The 13,718-nt window shown below is 41.3% G+C and overlaps 1 protein-coding gene across 1 annotated transcript in view; it reads right to left on the bottom strand.

Moving 5' to 3' along the window:
• Positions 1-13,019, bottom strand: part of LOC118929555 (transcription factor HIVEP2-like) — a 32,835-nt gene extending 19,816 nt beyond the window's left edge. Inside the window, 4 exon segments of the mRNA XM_036919716.2 lie at positions 9,212-10,187; positions 10,189-10,832; positions 10,834-11,123; positions 12,830-13,019. Of these exon segments, the coding sequence (XP_036775611.2) occupies positions 9,212-10,187; positions 10,189-10,832; positions 10,834-11,123; positions 12,830-13,019 (2,100 nt within the window).
• Between the last annotated feature and the right edge of the window lie 699 nt (positions 13,020-13,718).

The following is a 13,718-nucleotide window of genomic DNA, read 5'->3' as shown; positions in this document are numbered from 1 at the left end:
CATGATAATTCTCTGAAGCTTGCTATCTACACAGAGAGCATTCAGGAATGATTGATTGCACTATATACCATCAGATGGGGATCAGTGAAGCATGTATTTAACAAGACTGATTCAGTTCCATGACTAGTTTTGAAAAAATGGAGGTTAACTGAATTTTTCATAATTTTTAAGGACAGTTGTTCCTGTATATTAGTTTCTTTAACTTGGAGTATTCACTAAGACACTATCCTGGGGCACTTTAGGAAGTTACTGTGTGGTACTCTTTTTCTAGTCACATTGACACCATGAACAACTATCATAATTGAGTGTGTAATTTTTGAACATGAATAAATGTGATATGAGTCTGATGTTGATGATAGCTGCCATACTTTATTATTTTGTCTTAAGAAATTTGTCTTCAGTACAACTTTATTTTATGTCGATATGTGATAATTTGTCTGCAAGAGAATCTACATATTTTAAGGAAAGCTGTTCATGGTTTGTATGTGTAGACCACTAACTGTGGAGTTGGGAGGGAGGGAGGGGATAAGGCAGGAAGACAGATGCACAAGTTCAAGCAAAATGAGCCAGAAGAAACTTGCGGGTATTGAGGTAGCAGTCAATGGAAGGAAGAGAATCAAGAACAAAGCAGCTGACAGTGTCAAGCATCTAGAGACACCCATGAGGATGAGGGTGAGAACTACAGAGCAGCCATCAGGCTGAGCAAACAGCAGTTTGCTTGGCATGAACATTTCACAGGAGGAGCAAGACTGCTGTCAGTCGGTGAGCGAATTAAAAAGGAGGTGAGGAAGTGGGTAGAGTATGCTCAGAGCTAACATCCAAGAATCTTAGGTGTGGAGGGAGGTGACAGGATTTCTAGAGGAGTGGAGAAGGTTCAGGGCAGCTCTCCAAGTCTAGATGCTTCTACCGATAGGCATAGGATATTACTGTCAACAAAACATTCTCCTCAGGCTTGGAATGGGAACTGAGTGAAAAAAATCTCTTTACTCCAGTTTCATATACATTTTAAGTACTTAATAAGTGTTAAACCATATTATTTTTAAACTTTGAAAATTTGGAGAATTAGTACTATTTCATTACTTTTATATTATTCTGTTTCTTTGAACTATTTTGTTGGCCCCTTGAGCTTCTGTGAATTGTGTTAATACTGTTTGCTTGTTTTTTTTTCTATTGAGTTATTTTTCTTATGCTTATTATTTTCAGAAGCTTTCACAATATGTCTTGTTTATATATTCCTTTATCTATGTCTCTTCACACTGCACACTGGAAGACATTTTTTTTTGACATGTTATTTTTACTTTTCCTTGCAACTTCACCACTCCTTTTCTTAAAAAGAAAACACCACATTTTCTTAAAATCCAGTGGAATTTTAGTTCTGGATGATAATTCTTTTTGTATTAGGCCTCTAAGTACTTGAAGGAATTTCTTAGCACTTCTATGCTTTATAACCCTATTACAGCTGTATATTTAGACTCCATAAATGATACAACTTTCGTTAGTCTGCTTTGCACCCTGTTGGTCCTTTTATTCCAAAGGTAAAATTATTTCCCTGCACCATGAAGCTGTATTTTCTCTTTGACTTCTGTGATTATTTTGTCCTTTATGTAACTTTCTACCCCCTCTGTAGAACTCCTACCCCCTCTGTAGAACTATTTTAATATCCATCTTTTATTCCTTTCACACAAATTTCCACTTTACAAATTACATTCTTAACAAGAGTCTTAATTATGCCACTCAGTTCATCTTTATTCTTTTTCTTCCATGATAGTATTTAGAGCTCTAAGAACTCTTGAGGTTTCTTTTTTTCCTATTAATGACTTCCTTTCCATATATTTCTTCTTTTCCATCTTTTCCTCCTTTGCCTCCTGATTCTGCTCCTCCTCCTTCCCCCTTTCTTCCTCCTCCTTGGCTCCTTTCCTAATGGTTTTATCTCAGTTCTTCATGAGGACTGTTGGTGTCAAAGTTTTCCTTTTCCAGTCTATCATCTTTTTTCCCCTGGTTGTTCTTCTGTTGCTTGCACTTAGTAACTCTCAGACTTTGATGCTTGTATAGAAAGGTCTGTAGATAAGAGACCAAATTGAATATATAACCAGGTGTCATCTGTTTTCTCACTCAGCGAGGATCTCAGAGAAGAAGTGAAGCCTCCCATCAAGAGTACCATATTTGGTGATTTCAGGAGGCCAGTGTGATAAGATCAAGTTGGAATTAACATTTAGCTTATCTTCCAAGTTTGGCATCTCCCTCATCTCCCACAGTTTTATGTTCCTCCAAGCCAACAGTCTCCAGTGTCAGGCACCTACTTAGGAATGTTGTATCATCTGCTTCATTCATGGAGCAAGCACTGCTCTCAGCGTGTGTGCCTGGTGGCAGTGGCGGTTGTGATGCTATCTGTGTGGCTCCTGACAGATGTAAGGAAATCAGCCTCAGTGCCTAGACTGGGGAGTCAACGCTCATGTGGGCCTGTGCAGTGTTCAGGTGATAAGCCCAGTCAGAATGTAAGAATATGGATCCATAGCTCACGCAGGAATGCATGCATTAAGAAATGGACAGGAATTCAATAGGATGGAGGAGATGGATTATGAACTTAAGAGAAAAATTGGCAAACACAAAAGAACATTGTAAAAATAAGAGAAACTGGGGAGGATCCAAGATGGCGGCATGAGTAAAGCAGCGGAAATCTCCTCCCAAAACCATATATATTTTTGAAAATACAACAAATTCAACTATTCCTAAAAGAGAGACCAGAAGATACAGGACAACAGCCAGGCTACATCTACATCTGTGAGAACCCTGCGCCTGACGAAGGGGGTAAGATACAATCCACTGCCTGGTGGAATCTGAGTGTATCCCTCACCCCAGCTCCCCAGCAGGGGGAGAGGAGTCAGAGCGGGGAGGGAGAGGGAGCCCAGAACTGCTAATTACCCAGCCCTAATCATCTGCACCGGGAGCACAGACACAGTGCATGCTGTGCTGGATACTAGGGAAACAGAACAGCAAAACCTGCAAGTGGGTCCCCGCAGCTGGCGCCCCTGGGAGAAAAGAAAAGCAAGTGCTTTTTTGAAAGTCTTAAAGGGACAGGAGCCTCACAGCTGGACAGAAGTGTCCCGGCACACTCAGCCCACCAGCTGGGAATCCCGGGGAACTCCAGCTTCCCTAACCCACTGGGCAGCAGCACAGTTCTGCGACCCCTCATAGTGATAAACAGCCTCATGCCCGTTCCCCCTCAGATGCAGCTCCACCATAGCGGAGTAGCAGCCTGAGGCTGGCCATGCAAACAGCAACCACATGCGGAGCTTCCTTCACAGCAGCCGGGCAAGAATCAGAGACCCCATCTGCGTGCAGCTGCCCAGCACAAGCCACTAGGGGTCACTGTTCTCCCAGGAGAGGAAGGCCACAAACCAGCAAGAAGGGATGTTCTCCCAGCCGACACACATGCCAGCTCCCCACAACTACCTCTATCACCATGAAAAGGCAGAAGAATTTGATATAGACCAAAATCACAGAGACAACCCCTGAGAAGGAGTTTGGAGAGATAGACCTAACCAATCTCCATGAAAAAGAATTCAAAATAAAGGTCATAAACATGCTGATGGAACTGCAGAGAAAAATGCAAGAGCTAACAGACAAAAAAGGGAGGAAGACTACAGAAATAAAACAATCTATGGAAGGATTTAAAGTGGAATGGATGAAATGCAAGGGGCCATTGATGGACTACAAACCAGAGAACAGGAATGCACAGAAGCTGATGCAGAGAGAGATAAAAGGATTTGCAGGAATGAAACAATATTAAGGGAACTGTGTGACCAATCCAAAAGGAACAATATCTGCATTATAGGGGTACCAGATGAAGAAGAGAGAGAAACAGGGATAGAAAGTGTCTTTGAAGAAATAATTGATGAAAACTTCCCCAAATTGGGGGAGAAAATAGTCACTCAGACCACAGAAGTACATAGATCTCCCTAAACAAGGGACCCAAGGATGACAACACCAAGACACATAATAATTAAAATGGCAAAGATCAAGGACAAGGACAGAGTTTTAAAGGCAGCTAGAGAGAGGAAAATGGTCACCTACAAAGGAAAACCCATCAGGCTATCATCAGACTTCTCAACAGAAACCTTATAGGCCAGAAGAGAATGGCATGATATATTTAATGCAATGAAACAGAAGGGCCTTGAACCAAGAATACTATACCCAGCACAATTATCACTTAAATATGAAGGAGGGATTAAACAATTCCCAGACAAGCAAAAGTTGAGGGAATTTGCCTCCCACAAACCACCTCTACAGGGTATTTTAGAGGGACTGCTCTAGATGGGAGAACTCCTAAGGCTAAACAGATGTCACCAGAGAAAATAAAATCATAGCAAAGAAAGCAAACCAACCAAATACTAACTAAAGGCAAAAAATAATATCAACTACTCACAAAAGCAGTCAAAGGAAACACAAAAGAGCACAGAATAAAACACCCAATATATAAAGAATGGAGGAGGAGGAATAAGAAAGGAGAGAAATAAAGAATCATTAGATAGAGTTTATAATAGCTCAACAAGTGAATTAAGTTGGACAGTAAGATACTAAAGAAGCTAACCTTGAACCTTTGGTAACCACAAATCTAAAGCCTGCAATGACAATAAGTACATATCTTTCAATAATCACCCTAAATATAAATGAACTGAATGCACCAATCAAAAGACACAGAGTAATATAATGGATAAAAAGAGCAAGACTCACCTATATGCTGCTTACAAGAGACTCACCTCAAACCCAAAGACATGCACAGACTAAAAGTCAAGGAATGGAAAAAGATATTTCATGCAAACAACAAGGAGAAAAAGCAGGTGTTGCGATACTGGTATCAGACAAAATAGACTTCATACAAAGAAACTAACAAGAGATAAAAAAGGACATTACATAATGATAAAGGAGTCAGTCCAACAAGAGGATATAACCATTATAAATATATATGCACCCAACACAGGAGCACCAGCATATGTGAAACAAATACTAACAGAATTAAAGGAGGAAATAGAAAGCAATGCATTTATTTTAGGAGATGTCAACACACCACTCACTCCAAAGGACAGATCCACCAGATAGAAAATAAGTAAGGACACGGAGGCACTGAACAACACACTAGAACAGATGGACCTAATAGACATTTATAGATCTCTACATCCAAAAGCAACAGGATACACATTCTTCTCTAGTGCACATGGAACATTCTCCACAATAGACCACATACTAGGCCACAAAAAGAGCCTCAGTAAATTTAAAAAGATTGAAATTCTACCAACCAACTTTTCAGACCACAAAGGTATAAAACTAGAAATAAATTGTATAAAGAAAGGAAAAAGGCTCACAAACACATGGAGGCTTAACAACATGCTCCTAAATAATCAATGAATCAATGACCAAATTAAAATAGAGATCAAGCAATATATGTAAACACATGATAACAACAACACAAAGCCCCAACTTCTGTGGGACACAGTGAATGCAGTTTTAAGAGGAAAGTATATAGCAATCCAGGCATATATAAAGAAGGAAAAAAAATCCCAAATGAATAGTCTAACATCACAATTACCGAAATTAAAAAAAGAAGAATAAGTGAGGTCTAAAGTCAGCAGAAGGAGGGACATAATAAAGATCAGAGAAGAAATAAATAAAATTAAGAAGAATAAAACAATAGCAAAAGTCAATGAAACCAAGAGCTGGTTCTTTGAGAAAATAAACAAAATAGATAAGCCTCTAGCCAGACTTATTAAGAGAAAAAGAGAATTAACGCACATCAACAGAATCACAAATGAGAAAGGAAAAATCATGACGGACCCCACAGAAATACAAAGAATTATTAGAGAATAGTATGAAAACCTATATGCTAACAAACTGGGAAACCTAGGAGAAATGGACAACTTCCTAGAAAAATACAACCTTCCTAGACTGACCAAGGAAGAAACAGAAAATCTAAACAAACCAATTACCAGCAAAGAAATTGAAACGGTAATCAAAAAACTACCCAAGAACAAAACCCCCAGACCAGATGGATATACCTCAGAATTTTATCAGACATACAGAGAAGACATAATACCCATTCTCCTTAAAGTTTTCCAAAAAATAGAAGAGGAGGGAATACTCCCAAACTCATTCTATGAAGCCAACATCACCCTAATTCCAAAACTGGCAAAGATCCCACCAAAAAAGAAAATTACAGACCAATATCCCTGATGAACATAGATGCAAAAATACTCAACAAAATATTAGCAAACTGAATTCAAAAATACATCAAAAGGATCATACACCATGACCAAGTGGGATTCATCCAAGGGATGCAAAGATGGTACAATATTCAAAAATCTATCCACATCATCCACCACATAAACAAAAAGAAAGACAAAAACCACATGATCATCTCCACAGATGCTGAAAAAGCATTTGACAAAATTCAACATCCATTCATGATAAAAACTCTCAACAAAATGGGCATAGAGGGCAAGTTCCTCAACATAATAAAGGCCATATATGATAAACCCACAGCCAACATCATATGGAACAGTGAGAACCTGAAAGTTTTTCCTCTGAGATTGGGAACAAGACAGGGATGCCCACTCTCCCCACTGTTACTCAACATAGTACTGGAGGTCCTAGCCATGGCAATTAGACAAAACAAAGCAATCCAAGGAATCCAGATTGGTAAAGAAGAAGTTAAACTCTCACTATTTGCAGATGACATGATATGGTACATAAAAAACCCTAAAGACTCCACCCCAAAACTACTAGAATTAATATCGGAATTCAGCAAAGTTGCAGGATATAAAATTAACACACAGAAATCTGTGGCTTTCCTATACACTAACAATGAACTAATAGAAAGAGAAATCAGGAAAACAATTCCATTCACAATTGCATCAAAAAGAATACAATACCTAGGAATAAACCTAACCAAGGAAGTGAAAGACCTATACCCTGAAAACTATTAGACACTCTTAAGAGAAGGTAAAGCAGACACTAACAAATGGAAACTCATCCCATGCTCTTGGCTAGGAAGAAGTAATATCATCAAAATAGCAATCCTGCTCAAAGCAATATACAGGTTCGATGCAATCCCTATCAAATGACCAACAGCATTCTTCAATGAACTGGAACAAATAGTTCAAAAATTCATATGGAAACACCAAAGACCCCGAATAGCCAAAACAATCCTGAGAAGGAAGAATAAAGTGGGAGGGATCTTGCTCCCCAACGTCAAGCTCTACTGCAAAGCCACAGTACTCAAGACACTTTGGTACTGGCACAAGAACAGAGTCATAGACCAGTGGGAGAGAATAGAGACTCCAGACATTAACCCAAATATTTTTGGTCAATTAATATATGATAAAGGTGCCATGGACATACAGTGGGGAAATGACAGTCTCCTCAACAGTTGGTGCTGGCAAAACTGGAAAGCTACATGTAAGAGAATGAAACTGGATCATTGTCTAACCCCATACACAAAAGTAAATTCAAAATGGATCAAAGACCTGAATTTAAGTCATGAAACCATGAAACTCTTAGAAAAAACATAGGCAAAAATCTCTTGGACATAAACATGAGCAACTCCTTCATGAACATATCTCCCCGGGCAAGGGACACAAAAGCAGAAATGAACAGGTGAGACTATATCAAGCTGAAAAGCTTCTGTACAGCAAAGGACACCATCAATAGAACAAAAAGGTACCCTACAGTATGGGATAACATATTCATAAATGAAAGATCCAATAAAGGGTTGAAATTCAAAATATATAAAGAGCTCATGCACCTCAACAAACAAAAAGCAAATAATCCAATTAAAAAATGGGCAGAGGAGCTGAACAGACAGTTCTCCAAAGAAGAAATTCAGATGGCCAACAGACACATGAAAAGATGCTCCACATCACTAGTCATCAGAGAAATGCAAATTAAAACCACAATGAGATATCACCGCACACAAGTAAGGATCACCACCATCCAAAAGACAAACAACAACAAATGTTGGCGAGGTTGTGGAGAAAGAGGAACCCTCCTACACTGCTGGTGGGAATGTAAATTAGTTCAACCATTGTGGAAAGCAGTATGGAGGTTCCTCAGAAAGTTCAAAATAGAAATACCATTTAACCCAGGAATTCCACTTCTAGGAATTTATGCTAAGAATGAAGCAGGCCAGTTTGAAAAAGACAGATGCACCCCTATGTTTATTGCAGCATTATTTACAATAGCCAAGAAATGGAATCAACCTAAGTGTCCATCAGTAGATGAATGGATAAAGAAGATGTGGTACAAATACACAATGGAATATTATTCAGCCATAAGAAGAGAACAAAATCCTACCATTTGCAACAACATGGATGGAGCTAGAGGGTGTTATCCTCAGTGAAATAAGCCAGGCAGAGAAAGACAAGTATCAAATGATTTCATTCATATGTGTAATTTAAGAACAAAGAAAAACTGAAGGAACAGAACAGCAGCAGAACCACAGAACCCACGAATGAACTAACAGTTACCAACGGGAAAGGGACTGGGGAGGATGGGTGGGAAGGGAGGGATAAGGGCAAGGAAAAAGAAAGGGCGGATTATGATTAGCATGTATAATGTGTGTGGGGGGGTATGGGGCGGGCTCTACAACACAGAGAAGACAAGTCGTGATTTTATAGCATCTTACTACGCTGATGGACAGTGACTGTAATGGGATTTGTGGCAGGGACTTGGTGAAGGGGGGAGCCTAGTAAACATAATGTTCTTTGAAAAATAAAAAATAAGAGAAACTGTAAAATGCATCCTTTTAGAAAATGAAGGAGTAGGAAAAATGTGGTATGTGATGTGGAAACAGAAGGAATTAGCTTAACATTTAAGGAAAAGGAGAGTGTTAGGCTATAGGATATATTTTACCCTTCAAAATATTTGGTAAAAACAAAAACCTAAAATGAAAATATAGAATCATTTGACTCTCCTCTTCTAGGATTTCATTTGACTCTCCTCTTCCAAGATTTGGACATTCCCTCTTACCTCTGTTTTTGCTGATCTTAAAGTATTTTATTCTCCTACATTTTAAGATAAATTTTATCTTTACTATATGAAGGAGCCCCACAGCATGAAACAAACATATGGATAGGAATTACCTCCAAACTGCTTGTTTTTTTTTTAAACTTGATTACCTTTATTTCTAGAAAAACAGAAACAAAAACAAAACGGGAAAATGTGGAAATGACAGTCTCCATGAATCTTCAATCAATGTAAGTTGACTCTTTTCTGATGCAGGCTCTTTGCCCTCCTCTGTGCTTGACGATAATTCTTTGCTGCCATGAAAGCCCGACTGTTTGTTATCCACACAACTCTTGCTGTAAAACGTGGAGTGAGCTAATGCAGTCTGTGATGTACCAGAATTGTCCTTTTCCCCATCATGCAAGTCAGGGTGGGCAGCTGAGGTGCAGGGCTGACCTGGCTCAGGTCCACTAAAGTGTCTCATGCTAACCTGTGCACTCTCCAAGGGTTTCTGGTGGGGCTCCTGCCCCTGCACTGGCTGATCCACCCCAAGCAGAGCGGCCTCTTCTGTGGCAATCCGGAGGGAGGCAATGGCTTTTGTATAAGTCTGTATATTTTCCTCCTGTTCTCTCTCTGTTGCATTTAGACTGTCTTCTGATGTGCTCTGTTTCATCAATAGCTGAGGAGAGGAGGGTGTGCTAGGTGGACCAGATGACTGCAAGCTGTAAGGAGCTCCCTTCTCATGCTGCTTTGAAATAGCACAGGGATCCTTAGCAAAGGACTCGCCTGAAGCTCTTTTCCTCTCCTTAGAGACCTCCACTGGCAGAGGCAATGTGGGTGGAGGATGTAAACCGGAGAGGGCCAGCGGCACGGAGTGAACCATTTGGATCCCACCAACTGGCACCATGGGGAGAGGAGCTCGCACTTGTTGCTGGGAATGGAGTGGAAGATGACTGAAGACATAGTCATTAGGACCCGCAGGGAAAAGGCTGGAGCCCGGATGTTCATGAGCACCTTCTTGGTCTCCATAGAGACTGAAGTAGGGAACCTGAGGTAATCCTCTTCTTAAATTAGGAGGCCCCAGTACGATTGGTTCTGCTTGCAAATACTACCCCATGGATAATGGTGAGTTTGGGTGTAAAGCCCTTCTGGGAGATGGTGCTCTTACGGTGGTCAGGAATCTTCTCTCTCCTGGGAGAGAGGTCTGTTCTTGCTGTGATGTCTTTCCCAGGTGACACTGGCCTCCTCAGGGACAGATGCCTTCTGGGTGAAACATCTCTCTGTGACATCTCTCTTCTCAATGCAGCTTCCTTTATCGGTGAGAGATGTCTCAGGGGTGACAGATCTCTCCTGGGCAACAGATGTATTCTGGGTGGTAAATCTCCTTTGGGTATCAGGTACCTCTTTGGTGAATTATCTCAGCAGGGCGAAGAGTCATATCCCGGTGAGGAATGGCGGCTTGAGGGTGAGAAGTCCCTTGGAGAGGAGCTCGGCTCTGAAGACAGCATGTACTCTTTGTCCATACAGCTAGGTATGTCTAACCTGTCTTTGTCTGGTTCCAAGTCCGTACTTTTGCTCTGAAATAACCTCTGGTATTCTGTCATCTGAGTATCTTCACAGGAGTCACTTGGGGTCATCAGCTGCGTGACCTGAATACTTGGCAAAGTCACCAAATAGCTGATCAATGAAGAATGCCCCAGGGAACTATCTGAAGGAACCCCATGGGGTACAGCGCCAACGTTCACAGGCAAGGAGGAGAATCTAGGAGGCTGAGGACTAGTGCTTCTCGATCTTGTCTTTGGTGTCAAGTCTCCCTGATCATCAGTCATCGTCATTGTCATCGTCATTGTCATTGTCGTCATCGTTATCATCTCCATCCTTGCCATCCGATTCTTCGGCGTCTGAGAACTGATGGTCAGTGGAAATGCTGGACATGCTATGCTTCTCAGCTACTTTGTGCAAGTCTTCCATAGTTTCTGCTTCCTCAGTCTCTGTATCATCTACTGATGTCATGGAAACTCCCAACTCCAGGCATTTTTTCATGTGTGCTTTTGATTTCATATGCTTTGTCAGGTTTCCTTTTGCAAACTGTGTTTTTATCAAGGTAGAGTAGAAGATTCTAAGTACTATAGGCATTTAATAGATACTATGTACAAACAGAAGTAATGGAACTGCCTGTATCAGATCAAAATAAGCATAAGCATGATAGCAATGTTGTCTGTGGTTCCTGTTGATAACAGGGAGTATAACTTACAGTTGGTCTAATGGGTTGATGGAGCATCAGAGGTTTAGGGTAAAACCAGTACGCAGCAAAACAAGTGGACGTTGGGCATAGTAACGAAAAACTGAGAAGAGACATTGAGGCTAAAGAAAAAAGGGGGAAGGCAGGCAAAATCAAGGATGGGAGTGAAAGTGACAGAAAACATGGAAGATCAAAGAAAAATGATCTATGGATGGAAAAGCTCCATAGATGAAATAAACATTCAAGATACTTTTTCCTTTACAGATATATTTGTTTGTTATGAGGTATGGAACATTTGATTTTCTATGAAAGGTGTTTTAATCACTGCATGAATATCTCTTTGGCACAAGGTTTCTTTCTGAGCCTCATAAAGTCCCATCACAACTTAAAAAGCTAAGGAAACAGAAAACTGATGAACGATATTATTCTTCTGTTTCTTGTTTGTGAATATTCCCTAGTGATCCATTTCAATGATATGCAAACCTAACTATTTTCATGGGAAAACCCAGCTGGAAGACTGTGAGTTTCTTGATGCAACAAACAAAATTTTTCTCTGTACTTTTTCACTGAAATCCCTGTGGTGCTTTAATTCAGTTTCCCTGGTGACTATCTGTGCTTCACTGGGCTTTCCCTATGCATCCAAGCCTTGAAGCAATATGTACCTACGAAGGGCCCTACCTAGAGTCAGCACAAGAGCCATGGGTAATTCAGGCTCTGCCCTTTCCTTCCTTCCAGATTAATCTCTTCCCAGAGAATTAGTATGAACTAGAAAAATTTCCCACCAAAGCAAAAGTAATCTTCACCAAGATTTTACCAGCCAAGAAGTTAAGGTATTAATTAACCCTTCCAGGAAGTGCTTCAAAGTCCAAAGAAATAAATGAGTTGAAATTCACATTATGAGAGGGACCCTGGGAAATTTCACTGGCAGAACCTTTCCCTACACCCCTTCAATCCCATGTGATAAAGATCTGCTTTCTATAGCCAAGCATAGGCTTATCCTTTTAGAGGGACTATACCATCAAAAACTGTAACTTTTTGAGTCATGTTTCCTTACCACCAAAAGAATAGGAAATAAAGATTTGGCCTTGATATTTAAAAACCTTGCCTCATTTAAATGCTTTGCAGGACAAATTCAATTGGCCTCCTGTCATCTTGAATTTCTCTTCTTTCCACTCGTATTTGGGATAGATCCAGTGGAACTTCTATCCCCATGGAATATTACATCTTGATTTCTAGGACCCTCTACTCAACCCTTCTGAAGGCAAATCCTGGCGCGCAAAGACACCCCACCTCTTAAGATCCAATCACCAACGCAGAACACACCCTACCCCTACTCCTTAAAAACACACTACCTCACCCACCAGCTGCTCTCTCCACCTAGAGACAGCCATTCTCTCTTTCAGTCATTAAGATCTCTTGCGTGGTTCCGGGCCTCCCTGAGTTATTTCAGGGTAGGGAGGGTCACGGTGAGATGCCCTTTCAGTGGTGCCGTGACTCAGATTGAGGCTCTCCCATTGATCTTGCTCTTCCTTCAGGGAATTTGAGCTGCCTTGGGAGCCCTCACTCCCCAATCCTCCTCCATGAACCCACCTTCCATCTCCCTGGTCGTTCGATCTCCCACCCAACACCAGCCTCCAATTTGGTAAGTTTCCCTTTGGGGTTGACTTAAATGCCCCTGTGGAACCCGGAAAGTGACCATTGACCATCCAGCACCCCCGTGGTCTCCTCCAGGGCAGGGGAACCCCCAGCCAGGGCCTTCGTGGCCATGGTTGATCCCCATAGTCGAACCTTCTCTGGCTCCCCATGGTGAGAATCCTCATTCACTAAGGCCAAGTCTCCCTTTATCTACTCATAAACTCCTGGTACCAGGTACTGAGCCTCCTCAGTGTTTTTTGCCTCGACTGCCCAGTTAGAGGTGGTGACGACCCCCTAGCTGTGTCTGGTCTTCTCCTCAACCTTTCCTTATCGCTCTGGGATGCCTTTGCAATCTGTGAACAGTCTCATTCTCACAGTGGGAACTGGCCCTTCTATCCCCATGGACTTGCCATTGGGATGTTTACTCGATAATCTCAAACCCCTCTCTCTGCCTTACTCCAAACCTCAAACCTTTCAAACTTATTTGTTACTGTAATGAGGTCTGGCCACAATATTCTCTAGATAACAAGTCCAAGTGGCCACCCAATGGCTCTTTAGAGCCTAATATTCTCTGAGATTATATAACTTCTGTGAGCGTATGGGCATGTGGAAAGAGATTCCTTATATCCAGGCTTTCTCCTACCTCCGAACCAATCTCTCTCTCTGCTCCCCTGCAATCCTAAACACCTACTACTCGCCTTAAAGATCCCACTACATCCTCTGACTTTGACCTCGCTGATGAACCCCCACCCTACCGACCCCAAATCCCTATGGCACCTCCTCCTCCTCAACCACCTGGTCCGCCTGGTGCCGCCACGGAAACTGCCCAGCTTCCTCCCCCTCA

Source organism: Manis pentadactyla, chromosome 2, assembly GCF_030020395.1.
Source record: "Manis pentadactyla isolate mManPen7 chromosome 2, mManPen7.hap1, whole genome shotgun sequence".
Classification (NCBI taxonomy): domain Eukaryota; kingdom Metazoa; phylum Chordata; class Mammalia; order Pholidota; family Manidae; genus Manis; species Manis pentadactyla.
The sequence above is the reverse complement of the archived record's forward strand: the minus strand, read 5'-3'. Positions and strand labels throughout refer to the sequence as shown.